Here is a 20,244-nt window from a genome sequence, read left to right on the forward strand (position 1 = left end):
TACATCTGTGTACATAACTTACCTTGATAGTCCATTACCAGTTTTTTCTAAATCATAAATATTCCTCTATAGGATCCTTGTATACATGAGGATTTCTAGTACATATACATAGTGATGGAATTTGCTGGGTCATGGGTTACTTTTTTACTTTTATAATTACAATTACTCTTTTTTGCTTTCTAAACAAGAATTCTACCAATTTATCCCACCATCGATTGTCTGAGTTCCTGGTCAGCACTTGGTGTCAGCAGACTTTTATTTGCCAGACTGTGATGTTAGTAAGAAAAGGTATCTCATCTCAGTGTGTATCTCATTGAATATGCATTCACTGGTTATTAGCCAGTGAGCATTGTCACTTATTGCTCGTTCATATCCTTTGTCCATTTTTCTATTGAGTTATTTCTTACTCATTTGTAGAAACTCTATATTCTAGTCATCCTTGATCAGTTGTGTATGTTCTGATCTGGGGCTTATCTTTCCCATTTTTTAATATCATTTGACAGAAATGTTTGCTCATGTATCAACATTTTCTTTTTTGTTTTTTGAGACAGAGTCCCACTCTGTCACCCAGGCTGGCGTGCAGTGGCATGGTCTTGGCTTACTGCAGCCTCTGCCTCCCAGGTTCAGGCAATTCTCCTGCCTCCTAAGTAACTGGAATTACAGGCACCCACCACCACACTCAGCTAATTTTTGTATTTTTGGTAGAGAGGAGGTTTCACTGTGTTGGCTAGGCTGGTCTTGAACTCCTGACCTCAAGTGATCCACCAACCTCAGCCTCCCAAAGTGCTGGGATTACAGGCATGAGCCACTGCACCTGGCCTATCAACCTTTAAAGGTTTGTGCTTTTTAAGCACAAACAAACAGACAAAAAGTGTGTGTGTGTGTGTATGTACTTATTTTCTTTGAAAAGTCTGATTTTTCATATTCAGTTTTTAAGTCACCTGGAATTGATAGATTTCATTAAAAAGAAAACCGATTCATAGTGTATGTGACAGGTAAGACCTATCTAGGCCTATCTATCTGTAAGTATATAAATTTACGAGTAGGTGACTTACCTGTCCTTCAGTGACATCTTGCTTCCATGAGCCTAATCTCATTGTGATAACATCAAGGTAGCTGTGGTCCATGGGTTAACACTGGCTAGTCATTGTTCATGCCCCCATTACTCTCAAGTGTCCCATTTTGAGACATTACAAAGTCAGCCTTGTTATAACTGCTTTCTCCTATGATTATCTACTACCTGTTGTGTGTGACCTATTTATATTCATTCACTGGTCGTAACTTCCCATTCTGTTACAATTAATGGGCCTCTGTAGTAGATCAAATGCTGTAATTATTTTGGTACTAACTGAACACAGTAATATTTTGCTAAAGAAGAGATGTGTATTTACTCCTTGAGTACACTTTCTGTACAAATCCAGTGCTCTATAGCTGATGTGCCTGTGGGACATCTTCGTGATGTACTTCCTGTACTTCTCGGTTTTTATAGTCATTTCCAACCAATGAACACATCTACTTACTATTGTAAAAACTTGTACAGTTTATAAAAAATAAAAATGCTTTCTTTTTAGTCTGTTGAAAGACCGGATAGGTGAACGATGAATGAGAGCTCTCATTGCATTTCAAGGAGTATAAAAATGAAGATGCCACAGGGTAAACTTTTATTTTACCAAACAGTCTTTTCCTCACACACACAATAAATTAACAGAATCCACAATAAATGTACATTTTTTAACAAGAAAAATCAGTTAGTGTTACTTCACGATCATATAAGGATTGTCACAGTTCTGTGTCCATTAGCACATTTCCATCTTTGTCCTTAACTCTTACACGACCAGATCTGTACTTCGTTTCTTGATGACCGTTTGCATATACAGTTTTAACAGTGCCATCTGGGTATTCCCGTCTCTTGAACTGGGCAGTATGTACTTCTCTTTGGCCATTATTAAACTCTATGAGTTTGTTGCCATCACTGTAAAATTTAAAATAAATAGAATTTGACAACAGGAAAACTATTGAAAAGTAGCTTTTTGATTCTGGCAGCTACTTTTGGAGATGTCCCTTGGTTCTTTTCCCTATACAATTATAACTGCAGTGTTTCTGCTTCAGGTTGATAGTTCCAGTTATCAGATTAGCACTTACATGTACCCATGAAAAGCTTGTTTGAATTTACATTTTCACCACAAAATACTTAGGAATTTTAAAAAACTTTTGTGTTCTTCCCCTTGGTTGTTATATTAAAATGGACCCTTCTTTCACTAATTTAAAAACCATCTGAATGCTCTGTATCAGGTGGGGAAGAGAGCTATTCCTGGGAAGAGGCATGATCAGACTTAAAATCTGTTTTGTAACAATGGAACAAAACAGAATGTGAAAGATAATTCACATCAAGTTGATTGCTTGACATGCCTGTGGGACATTCATTCAAACTGAACCCCCTAATATGGATGTTGTATATCATTAGAAATGCAAGGCTGGGGCACCTTCTGAGCATGGAGGAACAGGTGTCACACCGAGTGGTTTTTCTGTTAATAGAATGGTGTCATACCGTTGTACTCTGACAATTGTGCCATCTGGGAAAATGCTTTCTTCTTGTCCATCAGGAAATACGTTTTTAACAGTCTGGTCAGGAAACGTGATTTCTTTTCTTCCATCTGGGAAATGTTTTTCTGTTTAAAAATTTATAATAAATATTTTTTGAAGGAAGGGAAGAATTTAATGAGAGGGTGGAGCAAGTGTGTACCTATTTGTCCACTTGAGAAATGTAAGACTTCCAGTCCCTTCGGGTACGTGGTGTGAGTGGTCTGGGCAGCTGCGTAGTAGTAGATCTGTAAAGACACACAGTCAGTCAGTCTGCCTTTTCTCCAGAGATGATGGTTAAGCTCTGGAGGAGAACGCCTCTGGAAACGTACCACTCTCTGGTCTGGCATAACCTGCTTCACGTCACCATTAAAGAAAGTGACAGTGATGGCCTTCCCGTCCGCACTCACTTCCTTCCGAGTTCCATTGGGAAACAGTATAACACGGCACCCATTCTTATAAACCTTTTCCACCTAAAACAACAACACAAGATGATCACCCTCTAAGGAAGATATGCCTAAGTCTCCTCCCAACTGCCTACTTTGAAATTTTTCATAATAAAATGTAAAACATTCACGCAAAAGATCCTTTATTTCGTCAGGAGTAGCAAACTCGTGATTTTCTAATTTTATCATTCCTTTTCCATGTATTAGCTGGAATTCCATCTAAAAAAGAAAACCCTCCCTCATCAACAATTTGTTACCCTAAAGTAGATGTTGTACAGGAAAGTCTTAACTACTACTTTTGACTGTTGTTCTTAGTCGTCCTCTCATTCCTCAAGGCTAGCAGTGAACTCTAATTTCAATAGAAACAGACCAGATTAGGGCATTTGAAAAGTAAATTTTCCATAAACCTGAGGAAAAATTCCCTCATAACCTCTTTTATATATACTTTTCCTTTAGCTGGAACCCCTAGGCTGTTTTCCCACTCAGAGAATTTCCTAAGCATAAGAATAAAACTGTGTAAGCTGGAGACAGGGAGAGCGGCCCCTGACTCAGGATCGGTATAAGAAAGGCTGCAAGCAAGGAAGACCTGGGAATGAAGCTTTTAAGAAGTGCCAAGGATTACAGAGCCTTTGGAGTAAGAACAAAGATGATACAGAGATTGTATGCTTGCTTTTGCTGACTCTCTGAATGACAGAAATGCCAACTAAAGGCACGTTGTCCACAGAGCCATTATTTTAGATTCTCTATGTTTGAACTACTTTAACCTATGTTTATTTTTTACAGAATTCATTATTTCAAAAATATTTTTTAACCTTGCCATCAGGATGACTGATTTCTCCCTGTATGTCATGGTCTTCCTCCTCCTCTTTATAGTCAGGATCTGGGACGTTCAGTGGTTCAAGCGGCTCCCTGGGAGAGGCAGCCTGTAAGCAAAAGATATTTCAAGCAGCTAAAACCTCTTCCAAAGCCAGATTCTGATATAGGGTTCTAGGACTAGTGTTTACAGTTACATATATAACATTTATAACGTTAAGTAAAAACTCTATACATGGTTTAGAAACTTTATGCACAAATTGATTTCAAGCCTGAGTAATGTACATTTGAATATATAAAAATAGAGATTTACTTGTCCCTTATCCGAACTGCCTAAATCACGAGGAGGTGAAGACTTGGATGTTCGAGATGGGTTGCCTATTAGGATAAAATTGTCAGAGTTAGATTTAATATGTAATAGAAAATTTTATTAGTATGATCAAACATTTCCTTAGTACACATCCTGTGAACTACTTTCCTTTATCCATTAGTTAAGGATGTCTTAATATTTTTCTTCACCAATTTGTAGTTCTCCAATACTAGGTACTTCAGTCCTAAATGGCCAAGAAAGACAGTATCCGTTCTCAGAGTTTACAATCCTGGGGAAGAGACAGATGATCAAATAGCCTAACAGACCCAAATGTATATTAGGGTCAATCACAAGGTGTGAGGTGCAGATAGAAGAGGCATCTAAGATCTGTGAAATTTGGCTCGACCAAATAACTGGGTATTTAGTCAAAACATAAATGTCCTTGTGGCTGTGGTCTAAATTTTTTATAATGTGACCAGCACATCAATCACATAACTGTACTAGCAACACAAACATTACAAAATAAACACACCAACAACAAAGTGAGGTGAATCTCTTTAAAAAATACATGGAAGTGCCACTATTTTCATCCTATGTGCCAATGGATCATACTGTAAACATTCAACTTGGAAGGGTCTTGACCAAGTGCCAGAATATGACCTAATGGTAAAAAGTTTAATGCAGCTGGATGTTACGGGAGAATGGCCAGTAAGCTGCCAGGCATGTGAGGCGGATGTGCTGTGCCTGTGAGACAGGAATGGTTCCATTACACCATGGGAAATCACTGATTTATAGGTCCCAAATTATCACATATCAGCAATTCATGATTCAGTGTAACAAATAGATCCAGAAACATCAACATCAGATGGATCAGTCTAGGGACTACTGGGAGTGGATGGTGAAGGGTAACAGAAAAAAGTACTCGGAGTACACAAGGGTTTGGGCTTGAGCAAAGGGGCAGATGGCAGACAGGCTCGGGATAGCAGGAGTGCCCTGTTTGGGATGATACAAGAATGTCATACTTCACCCCCACAGGTTATATGTGCAAAGTAAACTCAAGCTGTGTGACATCATTTCTCATAACCACCTCTGGAGAAAAGACTCGTATTCCCATTTTATAGGCAAACTAAGGCCAAGTGGTTAAAGAACTTCCCAACAGTTGTCAACTAATAAAAGGCAGAACCAGGATTCAAACCCACTATATATCAAGTTTAATTCTTCTCAGGCCGACTATGAACTAACATTAATTTAAACTCCTGAAGTAACTATCAACTGGGCAGGATAAAGAGAGGTGACTATGGGCATGGACAGACTCCAGGTGCAAGCACACCATCTAGAGGACTGTGGGAACCCACCTTACAAAATAGAACAGGAAAGTGGGGACACAGGAAGCTAGGGAATATACAGTGCTAGAGTAGCTGGGTAGATACCAGGGGAGGGATGTTTATGACCCCAAGATAGGAGAAGAGTTAAGAAACACTGCCCAGTCAGGCACAGTGGCTCAAGCCTGTAATCCCAGCACTTTGGGAGGCCGAGGCGGGCCGATCACGAGGTCAGGAGTTGGAGACCAGCCTGGCCAGCATGAAACCCTGTCTCTATTAAAAGCATAAAAATTAGCCAGGCATGGTGGCATGCACCTGTAATCAGGGTCTGAGATAGGAGAATTGCTTGAACCCAGAAGGTGGCGGTTGCAGTGAGCCGACGTCGCACCACTGCACTCCAGCCTGGGCGACACAGCAAGACTCCGTCTCAAGAAACAAAAAGAGGCGCTGCCCAAACGGAAAGACTAAAATTGAACTACTTTAAGAATTGGGGTTCATCAAAAGATGATACTATAAGATGGGTAAGTCAAAAAGATAAGCCATGGACTAGGAGAAGGTATCAGCAATGTATGTGGATTATAAGTATACCACTTATACCAGGGGTCCCCAAATCCCACAGTATACCGGTCTGTGATCTGTTAGGAACTGGGCCACACAGCAGGAGATGAGCAGCAGGTGGGCAAGCCAACAAAGCTTCACACGGTATTTACAGCAGCCCCCATCACTAGCATTATTGCCTGAGTTCTTCCTCCTGTCAGATCAGTGGCGGCATTAGATTCCCATAGTAGCGCAAACCCTATTGTGAACTGCACATGTGAGGAATCTAGGTTGCGTGCTGCTTATGAGAATCTAATGCCTGATGATCTGTCACTGTCTCCTGTCACCCCCAGATGGGACTGTCTAATTGCAGGAAAACAAGCTCAGGGTTCCCCCTCATTCATATGGTGAGTTGTCTAATTATTTCATTACACATTACAATGTAATAATAATAGAATTAAAAGTGCACACACACCCCAGTCTGTGGAAAAATTACCTTCCACGAAACTCATCCCTGGTACCAAAAAGGCTGGGGACTCCTAATGTATACTACCAAAGTGAGCACACGCTATTAGAAAAATGGCACCAATAGACTTGCTCAGTGCAGAGTTACTACAAATCTTCCATTTGTAAAAAACATAGTATCTGTGGGCACAATAAAGCAGAGCACAAGAAAATGAAGTGTGCAAGAAAGAAAAGCCACGGACTCCAGGGAGGGGCGGTTCTGGGCTGCCACTAATCTATATCTTTACATAGGTGGTGGTAACCCAAGTATTTGTTCTGATGTCAAACTGCATATGTTTTATCTTTTCTAAATTTATTTCACAAAAATAATTATTTAAAATTCCCAGTAGATTAAAAACTCAAATGTGAATGCAGAAGTGCATAGAAGAAAACAGTATATTTATGATCTGGGGATTGAAAAGAATTAAAGTCATGAAAACCAAAAACTATTTTAAAAGACTGGTAAATTCAACATTACAAGGAAAACACATAAAAAGCCCAGACTGGGAGAAAACATTAGCAGTGCTTGTAACTGACAAAGGATTAATATGCAGAATAATTATAAGGAGAAACACACACACATACCCCCCCAAAATTTTAAATGGACAAAGGAAATGAACAGGCAGTTCACAAAAGGGAAATCTCAAATGCTGACTGAATGTAAGAAAACATGCTCACAGGGCCTTACCAATGATCACGGAATGAACCACTGTTTTACATCAACTGGCCAAAATTTTAAAGTCTGGCCAGATCGAGTGTTTGCAAGTATGAAGAGCATACTCTGCTGACAGTAGAAACTGGTACAACCATGTTGCAGAGCAAAGGGAAAACCTCCAGCCGACATGCCCCAACATCCTACTCTTCATATATATCCTAGGGAAGCAACAGGATCAGGACACCGTCTGCAGCCCTACTCATTATCATGCAAGCCTAACTGTCCATCAACAGGAACACTGAACTGCACAAGTATGCAATTTACATAACTATTAAAATCAGTCAACTGGAAATGTTATGTGTTAAGATGGGTAAGTCATACAATATTGAAAGAAAAAAATTGCAGGACATAGAATATGAAACAATATCACAGGCTGAGTGTCCCTTATCCAAAATGCTTAGAAACAGAGTATTGCAGATTTCCTTTTTTTTGTTTTTTCAAGTTTTGGAATATTTTCAAATACTTACTGGTTGAGCATCCCTAATCCACATTCAGAATGCTCCAATGAATGTTTCCTTTGAGCATCATGCTTGCCCTCCAAAAGTTTTGGATTTGGGATGCTCAACCAGTATATCAATTTATGAACACAACATGGTAAAAGAATTTAAAAAACAAGCATGAATCATTATCACGGTAGAAATTAACTGGAGGAATAAGACGATGCACAGGAGCTTCAATTACATTTACAATGTTTTATTTCTTAAGTTGGGTGTAAATTCTTTATATTCTGAAATGCTTTATAAAAAGATCATGCAGCCGCTTACCTTGCATTGGCAAATACTTTTTCTTGTATTTTTCTACCTGGGTTCCTGAAGAAATCTGACTCTTTTGAAATCGAACAGATGTGTTCTATAGTATAAGACAGAATTTTTTATTTAAAATGAGTGTTAGTCTGAGTATTAATATACTAAGTGAAACTAATAAAAATCAGCTAGTGATGAGAACGCTGTGGGTTTTGTTTATTCATATTGTTTTCATTTATACAATAGGCCAAGGCAAACAAGCTGTTATCTAGGAATGACAGAGCGTATGCGCCACACACACTCCTTTTGACATTCATTGATTCTTCAAGTTAGGACACAGCAGGCAAGGTAACCTGAACCATCTTCTCTGACCATTACAGAGCAGCCAAGGAGCACACAGGCCCGCAGCTCATGGTGTTCGAGGACAAAGCCTCTCCTGGGTGCTCCCCACTCACACTACCACCAGGACAGTCCAGTTGAGCCCAGTTCTCCCTGAGACCACCACTGAGTACTCCCCGTGAGGATGAGATGGGGTGAGTCCTCTCTGCACCCCACCTCCATTTCTGGCCAAATCAAGCCCCAATATTACTTGCCCCAGCCCCCGCCAGGTCCCTCCCCACCAGGAGATGATGCTTCCAGCACCGTCCTTGGCGTCCTCCTTCAGCTCCACACCCCAATGGTCAATCCTAGAACTTTTCATTATCAATACTATCAACATTTGTAATTATCAGTAACCATAAAATTATCAATTTCAAAGCATTCTACTTACAAAGTTCCAGAAGGTGGGGCATTCTACAAAATAATCAGCCTGGTCTCTTCAAAAGTCAATGCTATTTAATAAAATGCTAAAACATTGAGGGCTGAGATGCCATGATTCCTGCAACTACCTTCAAATGGTTCAGTGAAACAGAGACAAAACTATGGCAAAGTGTTCTTAGTGGTTGGATCTAAGTGGGTGTCCAGGTGTTTACAGTACTATTCTTTCACCTGTTCTCTATTTTGGGAAGCTTTCATACAAAGAATGTAGGGGCAGCAAGGAGAAGAATGCTACTTTCTCATCACTCTCTTGCCTTTGCAGCTCATTCTGTTAATCCCCGCCCCTGACCATGCTCACAGCTGACAGGGTCCTGTGGGTCCCTGACCCCCAGTGCTTGCCATGTCCTGAAAGCCTCGCAGCCCACGCACTCCTCATGTAGCTGAAGTATGTGCTGCACAAGGCACTCTTGTCACACACACTGCCAGCTTTCCTCCCTTTGCTCACTTGGTGGCATTCACTTGGATGACCACAGCTGAACAAGAGAAAAACAGTATGAGCAATTCTCATTTTAAAGTTTTGGTCTCCGACCCAGGTGGGCCTGAGTGCAGCCACAAATGACTCTGTTCCCCCAGCTTCTGCTTTCGTTCACAGAGACAACCTCTGGCTCTCTGCATCTCCTCCCATCCTGCCGCCTCTGCCCTCACAGGAGGCTGGGTTGTGCCTTCACCTCCCACCTTTGGGCATGAAGGCCATCGCCTGGCCATAGCCCACCCTCCACTCACTGCCCCAACCCAGCTCCTCTCACTTTGCCAAGTATGGGGCTTCTGCAATTCTTCCACTTCCTCCTGCATCAATATTTTCCTCTACACTGAATCAGTCCGACCAATACACAAACTATTAACTTCACCAACTTTCTCCTACGGCCACTACCCCATGTCCTTAATTTACTGCAAAACTACTCAACAAAGCTGTTTTCCGATCCTAGCCAATCAGGCTTTCCTCTTCAACACTCCAGAGACACAGACCTTCTCAAGGCCCACAGTTCGTTCTCTCTACCTGGTAAACCCATGGCCGGTTTTCAGTCCTCCTCTTGAGTAGCTGCTGCACCCAACACAGGGAGCTACTCTCCTCCTTGTGGCCCTTTCTTCACCGACTCTCAGGACATCACACGGCCTCCTGTTCTCTGGCTGCTCATCAGCTCCTCCCTGCCCACTCACACCCCGGCTGGCCTCTCCCAGCCCCACGCTGGATCACACATTCGGACAACCCTGGGTGTCTGTCCGCAGCTGGAGCCCGTGCTGCCGTGTGCAGCCGCGTAGTCAGACCTCCCGTGTGTCCAAGCCTGAGCTCCTGGTGGCCATGTGATCTCTTCTTGCGGTCACTCCTAGGCAATAGGACCTTCACGAGACCGAAACACAAAACTAAGCACAGCTGAGGCCACTCCTGACTCCTTCCTTGCTGTCACCACCAACCACACACACAGCTCAACAACAAACACAGTCAGCTTCTCTCCTCCCGCCACTGCCGCCCCGTCCCCCCAGCCCCACTGCGTTCCTGGTGTTGCCCATGCCCCCTCCCCCCATTCTTGGTCTACAGCAGACCGAGCTAAAATAAGAGGCCCAGCCACCCCTCATTCAGAGCCCTCCAGACTCCCACTCACTCAAAAAACGCCCCAGTGCACGCTGCCGTCTGTTAGGAATCCCATCCACTGCCCGCTGTCCCATCCCGCCCTGATGGCTGCCTCCCCCTGCTGCTCCTCGCCCACTACCCCGACTGCCCCGTCTCAGGCCCACTCAGGCGCTGCTGCAGCCTGGGGCTCCTCTGCAGACTCAGCCACCCAGGCCACTCCTCACACACACTTCCCAGGCCTCCCACCCAGACGGCGACACCGCTCCGCCTGCTTCTCCTTAGCTCTCATCACCATCTCACACACCGCACGCTTTATCATCTAGCTTGTTACGGGGTCTTTCTTCCACCGCTGGAACGTAAGCTTCATAAGGGGAAGGGATTTTGTCTGTTTGTCGCTGCTGTACCCCAAGCAGCTAACGCAGTGCCTGGCACACCCTGGATGTTCATAGAGATGAATGAAAGACTTGATTAAAAGGGTCACGTGTGTGCGACTCTCAGCCAAACTCTCCCTGGTCTGTTTTAACAGAGATGATCCGCCTACTGTGGTAAACCTCCTCTGTAGAAATTAGAGAAATGAGTCTACAAAGCACCTGTTTATAACAAAGCTTGAGAAATCTTTTTAGTTGTGATAAAATAGGTATCACATAAAACTCCCCGTCTTCAGCATGTTTTGGTGCACGCGTCAGGGGTGTTAAGGCTATCTGCGGTACAGTGCAACCATCGCCCTCCGTCCAGCTCCAGGACGCTTTCCATCTCACAAGATGGCAACTGTCCACATTCACAGTCACTCCCCACTGCCCCCCAGGGCCTGGCAGCCCCCATCCTACTTTCTGACTCTATTAATTTGAATGCTCAGATACTTAACCTCCCGCTGGCCTGACACAACCCGCTGGCCTCCCCACCTACCGTGAGCTTGTCCTTCTTCTCCACCTCAAGGCTGCTCTCTATGGCTTCTGCTCTCTTCCAGGCATCCAGTCGGAATCTTTCCATCACTTTTATTTCTTCCCGGAGGTCTGTGTTCTCTCTGACTAACACTTCTATCTGGCTTCGGAGACGGCCATGTGTACCTGACCATTTGGTTTCCTTTCGTTTCAAATCTTCCCGTAAATCTGCTATTTGCTGTTTTAAAACCTCTCAAAGAGAAAAAAAAAAAGCATTGCTACATTACTGGAATTACAACAACAGAATAATAGAGATCCAGCAATGAAACAGAATAGTCAGCCAGAAAGGAAAGCCTTAGTCAACGGACGACATTCTAAGACCACTGCGGTTTTCAGGGGGGAAGTGTCACTACAGACCATCAGCAAAACTAATTCCAGAAGCCCGGAGAAAGGGAGGCAGACAGCCCATGGAAGCTGACAGCAGAAACCTGCCATGAGCTAGGAAAGACCTCACCTGAGCTATGAACTGAAAGGGACTGGGGGAGATCCGGAAAAGAATAAATGCAACAGGAACTCATGAGTAACTGAAGGAAGAGTAGAGCTAAAGAATAAAAGATTCCAAAGTCAAAACTACCTGTCCTAAAAACCATCTGAAATTCATGAGAAGAAATAAGTTTCAAGAAAAGGAGTTGTTTTAGATAGACTAAAGGAAGAAATCGCTGGAAATGTCTAGAAGCAATTTGAGATCACGTGCAGCTGCAAGTTATGGGGACTGACCGAGAGCTGAGGAAGGAGCAGGGCACTGAAGCCCATTGGCGGCGAGGCAGCAGGCAAGGCCGGCCCACACCCCTGCACCTCAGCAACCCCTGCGGCAGCCACATGGCAGCCCAGTAAGGATGGAGAGGCCATCAGCGTCCCACCGCAGAGGGTTTGGACTTTGGATTGGGTGACATCAAGGTTCACATCCGAGTTTTCTGACTTGAAAGCTTAAAACGGGGCCCACAACCTCCATGAACATCAGGTTCCCGATTTGTGAGATGGATTATGACCAATAAATGAACAATTTCCGGTAAGCATTTTATCATGCAGGAAGATGGACTTAACACTAAAATAGCAAAATACAAGTCTAAATGGGTTCAGAATTCAAGAGCAATGAATATTTACAAGAGATCTATTATCAGGCATTATCACAGGCCCTTGGAATCCTAAGAACAAAGCCTCACCTCATGAGGCTCACTCTGCCAGGAACAGTGGGAGGGTGATGGGAGAATGGGAGGGTGGCCGGGGCAGGTGAGGGGGGTGACAGGAGAGTGGGAGGGTGGCCAAGGCAGGTGAGAGAGTGGCCAAGGCAGGTGGGGTGACGGGGGAGAGTGGGTAGGTGGCTGGGGCCACGTGGGGGGGCAGCACAACATGTGTGGGTATCAGTGTGACAGAGCTGGGGGAGGCAGCCTGTGGGGAAAGCAGCAGGAGGGCTCCTGGTTCAGTGCCAGCGCTGCAAGGTGCTAGCGCAGGTGACAGGTAAATGGCAGGAGGACTGGCCAGGGACAGGAAGGGGAAAAGAGGCCCGGTCACACAGGGACTGAGGCTCTTAGAGGAAGGAAAGCAGAAGCATATGGAGGGGTCTGAGCAGAGGGGATGCGTGGTCACCTTCTGGAGTGATGCCACAGGGATAGGGTGAGAGAGGAGGCCGGGCCGCCAGCAAGTCATTAACCCGGAGGTGGCAACTGGAATCCGGGTGGACTTTGTCAGAAAAGCATGGAGTGGAAGAGCAAGAGAAGCCTCGAGAATAATTCGAGACCTCCCGCCTAAGCATGGGAGAGGAGGGCAGCAGGACAGCCACCGGCAGAGGGCCACGGACGAAGCGTGGGGTTCACGGTCGGAGTAAGGCACAGGGGCGTAACGGGCTGTGTCAGTGCCACAGAGTGATCGGAGGCCACGCTGCAGGGCTTGTGGAGAAAACAGCAGGTGAGATTTGGAGATCTGGGCACACTGAATGTGGGCAAGGCTTTCAAGGAGTTTTGCTGTAAAGGAAAACCTTGGGCTGTGGGGTCCAGTGAGTTTTGTTTAAAGAAATGCCAGCCAGTGGTAAGGACGGGAAGGCTGGAGGAGTAACACGCGGTGGAGACACGGCAGGGCGGAGGTGGGGGTGGGGGGCTCTGTGGGCGGGAGGCGCCCCTGGGGGCCAAGGGAGTAAGAGGCAGCAGCCAGGCAGAGGGAGAGAAGGGAGCCCCTAGGCTGGGGGTCTGGTGAGAGCCCAGACCCAGACAGACGGGAGAGGAGCCGGGAGGAGAAAGGGGTAGGGGAAACGACCAGCGGAGCCCAGCAGGCCTGGATGGCGGGTGGGATCCGCCGCTGGGGCGCAGACTTCCAGCAGTGTGAAAGCTCAGAGGCGAGGCGGGGAAAGCTCGCCGGCGCCACCACATCCTGAAGGGGCTCCACATCCCATAGGCGAGGCGAGGCTGAGGCTGAGGCAGTGGGGGCTGCCAGGTCCCGGTGAGCATGGCTGAGAGCCCGCACCGTGGAAACGGTAAGAAAGCGCAGGGGATGGGGCAGGGAAGGCCGAGGGCACTTGGGACCTGCGGAAGGCGCAGCCGGCTCTGTCACCTCCACAGGCTCCGCACTCAGAGTAGCCCTCGAGGAGCCCACCTCCTTGCAGCGCAGTGGATGCCAGACCCAGGGCAGGTTTTAAAAAAGAAAGCCAAAACCAAATAGTCTTAAATAACCCGTTGTTCCAGAAAGCAGCACTCTCAAAATGCCAAGGGCAGCGCTAAATGGCAAGGGGGCCATGAACTTAAAGGGGCTCCCCCACTGGTCAAGTTGGGACCACTTAAACATCAAAATGGAAATTTTATAATTAGAGTAAATGAGTTTGTGAAAAGCCATAACTCAGTAATGATGAATGTAAATTCCAGGAGGGCAGAAATGGCTAACTCATCATCAATTCCTCAATGATTGCCAGTTTCTAGTACATCAGGGGGTCTCAATAAATTTGCTGAATGAATAAATACCCAAAACAAAAGTTAATACTTTTTTAAAACATAACCATAACGTAAAGGAAGGTTAAATATGCCCTCTCCTTAACTCTGATGATTTAATAGAGTATCAATAAACATAACAAACATGTTCCTGTTTTTAAAGTATATTTTTGCACAGAAGTAGAAAGAAAGGTAAATACGAGGAACTATGAATAAGCCAAATAGTGTAAGGAAGAAAAGGAACTGCACCAAAACCAGCAAGAAATAATGAATACCCAGGGTCACACATGATAACCAAGTATGAACAGGGTCCAAAACTTCAATCAACACCGGAAGTCATATAAACGAACAAAGGCGAGAGTTCAAGAATGAGTTCCCGAAGAGGGTGGGCAACTCACCAGCCCAGCCCGTCCCCACCCAACAGGCCCCTGGAGGGGCACAGCCCAGAGCTGCCAGCAGTGAGGATGTGCCCAGTCCTGCACGGTGCACTGTGGCAGCCACCAGCCGGCCACACGTGGCTACTAAGTCCTGGAAATGTAGCTAATGGGAATGAGAAACTGATTTTTCCATTTACCTCTAATTAATTTAAATGTAAATGTGTAAACAGCCACACAGGGCTAAGAGCTAGCAGCCTGGACTGCAGTCTGAGAATCAGACGACACATCGTGTGAGGTTTGAAAGGCACCAGTTTGCCTGAAAAGAAAACCGTTACTCACCTAACAAAGTACAACAACAAAAAGAAGTGCATTTGCTGTGGCTTGAATCACTTTGAAAGAAGTGGTCAGGATCAGAGCTATGAGGAAGAGGAGAAGAGGGGAAAAAACACAATCTCATAACCTTGGGTGGTCTAAGGAGGTTATTTATTTTTTCCCCTTTGGATCTGGTGAGCTTTCCATCACAGCAAGGTTATCAAAATATCTCTAATCCTAGGAGATTCAAAAAGAAAAATGAAGTGACACACTCATCATGTATTTTAGAATAGGCTATGGTTTTAAATTTGGTGAAGTTTTCTGGTAGCAGAGTTTGTTACACCTACTGTTTAAAGTATTTGGCTTGTTCACTAAAAACAGCCATACTAAATTTGTAACTATAATTCAGATTGTTTAAAATTCAATTAAGTTTAATATCAATTTTTAACCTCTTACCAATCAAGTGAAGAACAAAATATACTCTAAGAAGTGCGTACTAGTAGAATTAAAAATTAATTATAGGTGGGCACCTATAATCCCAGCTACTCGGGGGCTGAAGGAGAATCGCCTGAACCTGAGAGGTGGAGGTTGCAGTGAGCCAAGATGGAGCCCCTGCACTCTGTTATGGTTGATGGAGTGAGACCCTGTCTCAAAAATAAATAAATAAAAACAACTAAATATCGGCAAGAGGTTTATGAAGGGATAATCTGGCAATTTGTATCCATGTACATACGCTTTAACCTCAAAATTCCACTCGTAGGAATCCATCCTAGAGATACACTCCAGGAAGTAAGCTATGTGAGGACAGGGATTGATTGTTTTGTCCATTACTGCATTCCCAGTCCATGCCTGCTACACAGCAGCTACTCACTAGCCACGTGCTGAATGAGTAAGTAGGAGAATGACTGTGAGAAGTGATATATGCACAAAGTTATTCAGTGTAGCCCTTCTTGTATTCTTGCAAATAGAAAAAGAACAGAAATAAATAAATGCTTAGGTAAGAATATTATGGCACACATTGCAATTCTATACAATAATAAAACAAAGAATAAAGATGTTTTGTTAAGATACATAATGATTTCAGTAGACTAACATTAATGTTTAAAAAAAACCACCATGGATATATATATGTATTTGCTAAGAATTTCTCTGGAAAGATAGAAGATTGATCGCACTGGCTGCCTCAAGAGAGGTGAATCAGAATGCAAACAAATCAACTGTAAAAAGATACAGAGCGATTGGAAAATCTGAATGTGGACTAAATATTAGTTGATATTAAAGAATTACTGTAAACTTTGTTAGGTGTGACAAACGTATACTTTTTTCCCCCCGGGACGGTGTCTCACTCTGTCACCCAGGCTGCAGTGCAGTAGCATGATCTTGGCTCACTGCAACCTCCTCCTCCCAGGTTCAAGTGGTTCTCCTGCCTCAGCCTCCCAAGTGGCTGGGACTACAGGCATGCCACCACAGCCAGTTAATTTTTTGTGTGTTTTTAGTAGAGATGGGGATTGGCCATGTTGGCCAGGCTGGTCTCTAACTCCTGACCTCAAGCGATCTGCCTGTCTCGGCTTCCCAAAGTGCTGGGATTACAGGCGTGAGCCATTGCGCTCAGCTAATAATCTTATTTTTTAAAGATGTCTTTCTCAAAGAAACCTACTAGACTGTTTATGGGTGAAATGAACGGATGTCTGGGATTTCACTTTTTAAATTCCAGATTAAAAAGCTACAAAAGATTAGAGGGGAGACAGAGATGAAATCAGAAAGACAAAATGATCACTGGTGAAATGGAAATTCATTCTATTATTCTTCCTACTGTCATGTGCTTTTGAAATTTTCTATAATAAAAAATTATTTTCAAAAAACAACTGAATAAGTGGCTAGGGCAAGGGTGAGGGAGAAATTTCACTACACATCTTTTTGTACCTTTTGAATGATAATGTATTTATATTGCCTTTGGAAATAACAGTTTTAATACTGTCAAAGTCTAATACATAGATTTAATAAAGTAAGTATTAACCAAAACATAATGGTACGTTTCTTCCCACAAAAATAAAGAATGAAAGGCCCTGAGCACCGTGCTATTGAGTCACTCAAGCTGGAGGGTGCAGGTGAGATTGCTCGAGGACGGCTGCGTGAGACAGGAAGAAAGTAAAGGCTGGAACTCAAAACTGCTAGTCATTAAAATACAGACAGTGGAAGGTGAGTTTGCTGTTTTTCTTTTTTGAGATGGACTCTTGCTCTGTCACCCAGGCTGGAGTACAGTGGCATGATCTCAGCTCACTGCAACCTCTGCCTCCCGGCTTCAAGCGATTCTTCCCCCTCAGCCTCCCGAGTAGCTGGGACTACAGGCGCATGCCACCACATCTGACTAATTTTTGTATTTTTAGTAGAGACAGGATTTCACCATTTTGGCCAGGCTGGTCTTGAACTCCAGATCTCATGATCCACCTGCCTCGGCCTCCCAAAGTGTTGGGATTACAGGCGTGAGCCACCGCACCCAGCCGGTGAGTTTGCATTTTATGCTAGAAGCAATGGATTGCCATTTTAAATTTCTCTTTTGCTAAGTTTTAACTTTGGTGAAGTCCAATATATCCATGTTTTATTTTATAGTTTAGTTGTGTCTTTTAGAAATCTTTGCATATGCCAATATCGTAAATAAATTCACCTATTTTTTTCTAGAAAGCTTACAAAATTTTAGCAAGAACTGCATGAATTCTTTTTTAACTTCTACAACCTTCTGATCATGTCCATTTCTAACTATGAAATGAACAGGACTGGTAATCTGGCCTATCAGTTTCTAAGTTTTAGAATCAAACACCTGGTTATTTATGGCTGTAAGTTATGATAACTCAACAGAACTAACAGTATTTGGTGTGTAGCAGGTCAAAAAGATTAACACAACATTACGCTGGTGAATTTCCAACTCCCGGCTTGTTCATTCATCTGTGACATTATCATGGTCTTTTCTAGGAAGGCTTTACTAGTAAGAAAAGAACTGATAAATATTTTACTCTTTAAAAGTCTAGCATACCTGTATTTCTTCTCGTTCCTTTTTATCTGGAAAAGCTCTTGCAGCTGTAGTATACTTTTCAAAAACTTTACGTTCCTTTTGTAGCTTCCTCATTTCCTCCTTTTTAAACTCTTCTATTCGAGCTAATTCTTTTGCTTTCTGTTGTTCAAAGTCTGCAATTTCTTTCCTAAAATGACCAAACTATGTTATCACCTAGGGAGACCATCTCAGTGCAGTGATGTGCAGAACCTGTTGACAGGCGAGTAACTGCCAGTCCTAGTGAATTCATCTTCAATCCATAGGCCTGAAATAACAGCCAATCCACTCACCAAAGCATTCATCCAACAAGCATTCACTGGGTGCCTATGATGAATCAGGCATTCTACAAGGTAGTGAGGAAACCACAGTGGAAAAAAACCCAAAAATCCTAGCTGGGCACAGTGGCTCACACCTGTAATCCCAACACCAAGAGGCCGAGGCAGGCTTCAGTCCAGGAATTCAAGGTTGCAATAAGCCGTGATCGCACCACTATACTTCAGCTTGGGCAACCGAGCAAGACTCTCTAAAAAAAAAAATCGTACTCCCGCAGCTTCTTACATTCTAATGGGAGACAGACAATAATAAAGAAGATAAATGGGTACAAGGAATATCAGAAGCATTAAAGAGAAAAAGCAAGAAAGCTTTCAGGAAATATGAGAGTTGGAGGGTGAACTTGTGTTGTACGTGAGGGTTGTCTTGCTGAGATAACATGAAAGAAACCTGAAGGAAATGAGAACCAACCCGAGAGTGTCCACACACAGCAGCACAGGCAGAGGGAGCGGAAGGTACCAAGGCCCTGAGGCAGGAATGTGCCTGAGGTGTTCAAACAACAGCCAGGAGGCCAGTGTGGCTAAAACACAGTGAGCAAAGGATGGGTAGCAGGAGAAGGTGTCAAAAAAGGAGGAGGCAGGCCGGGCTCAGTGGCTCACATCTGCAATCCCTGTAAGTTATGATAAATAACTTTTGAATGATAATCTGAGGTGGGCAGATCATCTGAGGTCAGGGGTTCAAGACCAGCCTGACCAACATGGTGAAACCCCCATCTCTACTAAAAATACAAAATTAGCTGGGGGTGGCGGCACATGCCTATAATCTCAGCTAGTCGGGAGGCTAAGGCAGGAGAATCGCTTGAACCTGGGAGGTGGAGGTTGCAGCGAGCAAAGATCGCACCATTGCACTCCAGCCTGGGCCACAGAGTGAAACTCCATCTCAAAAAAATAAAAAAAAGAGGCCTTGATCAGATGAACTGTCCAAACCCAGGCCGGCTCTGGATGTGTGTGAAGAGCACAGACACAGGCAGCAGAGAGACCTGCTGGGAAGATTTTAATAACCAGGGAAAGCCAATGGGCCCCTGGCTGAGAGTGTGAGATCTGAGACAGTGAAGCTGTCGGGTTAGAAATGAACTGAGAGAGCAAGAGAAGACTCAAGCACAACTCCAGGATTTTCTGCTGGGCAAATGGAAGAGCAGACTCATCATGTGCTGAGACAGGGAAGAAGAGGAGAGTACGTTCAAAAGGGAATGTCAGGAACTCACTTTTTCTAAATGATCAATTTAGACACTTATCGGCTCTCCAGGTAGAGAGAACAACGAGACAGTGGGATAGGAGATGTAGGCAAGAGATCTGGACCTGGGACATGACAGCATTTAAAGCCTCGAGACTGGACGAGTCTCTCCCTGCCTCACCAGAGGGAAAGGAGACAGAAGAGGTAAAAGATATTCCTACTGGCTAAATATTCAAAATGTCTACAGGGTGCACACAATCATACAGTCAAAGCAAAAACTAGGGGAGAATACTTGTGGCACATTTGAGAAAATTTAATATCCTGAAAAATGAGCAAAGGCCACGAAGAAATTTACAAAATAAACACAAATGACCACTAAATATAAAAACATGCTCAACTTTATCAATAAGTAAAGAAATGCAAACTTTAGCAAGTGAAAGGTGGCATAATAACGAGGTTGGCAAGATCCGAAAGACTGCTAACGCTCAACTCCAGTGATGGGGAAAGGGGTGAGAAGAAGCCTCAGATGCTGACTGGGGCAATGGAAATGCCTAAAATTAATCACAGGGAAGTAGATTTTTAAATTAAAAGTGCCTCATACATATGATGATATTCCCTGTAATTTATAATTGTGAAAAATTCTAAACAAGCTAAATTTCCATCAACAGACTGATTAGCCACAGTAGCATTCATACAATTATTTCAAGGATACAGAAGACTAGGGTGTGCTAATGGGGTAAGATGTCTATTATGTTATTAAAATAAAAAGCAGGCTGGACATGGTAGCTCAT

General features: G+C 43.8%; 1 protein-coding gene across 3 annotated transcripts in view; it reads right to left on the reverse strand.

Annotated features, from left to right (window-relative positions):
* Window positions 1-1,638: 1,638 nt before the first annotated feature.
* Window positions 1,639-20,244, reverse strand: part of LOC105704901 (centromere protein J) — a 43,059-nt gene continuing 24,453 nt past the window's right edge. Inside the window, exons 9-17 of one of the 3 annotated variants that reach the window (XM_064373502.1) lie at window positions 17,933-18,098; window positions 11,263-11,487; window positions 7,992-8,076; window positions 4,153-4,217; window positions 3,839-3,949; window positions 2,913-3,053; window positions 2,744-2,828; window positions 2,549-2,669; window positions 1,639-1,972 (exon numbers count right to left, since the gene is read on the reverse strand). In XM_064373502.1, the coding sequence (XP_064229572.1) occupies window positions 1,780-1,972; window positions 2,549-2,669; window positions 2,744-2,828; window positions 2,913-3,053; window positions 3,839-3,949; window positions 4,153-4,217; window positions 7,992-8,076; window positions 11,263-11,487; window positions 17,933-18,098 (1,192 nt within the window). In that variant the 3' untranslated portion in view covers window positions 1,639-1,779. Of the gene's footprint in view, window positions 1,973-2,548; window positions 2,670-2,743; window positions 2,829-2,912; window positions 3,054-3,838; window positions 3,950-4,152; window positions 4,218-7,991; window positions 8,077-11,262; window positions 11,490-17,932; window positions 18,099-20,244 lie in introns of all 3 variants that reach the window. The other 2 variants (XM_064373503.1, XM_064373505.1) reach the window with 2 other exon arrangements.

The sequence above is a fragment of the Aotus nancymaae genome, unplaced genomic scaffold (genome assembly GCF_030222135.1).
Source record: "Aotus nancymaae isolate 86718 unplaced genomic scaffold, 86718_ANA_hifiasm-v0.15.2.pri h1tg000009l, whole genome shotgun sequence".
In the NCBI taxonomy this organism is placed as follows: Eukaryota; Metazoa; Chordata; class Mammalia; order Primates; family Aotidae; genus Aotus; species Aotus nancymaae.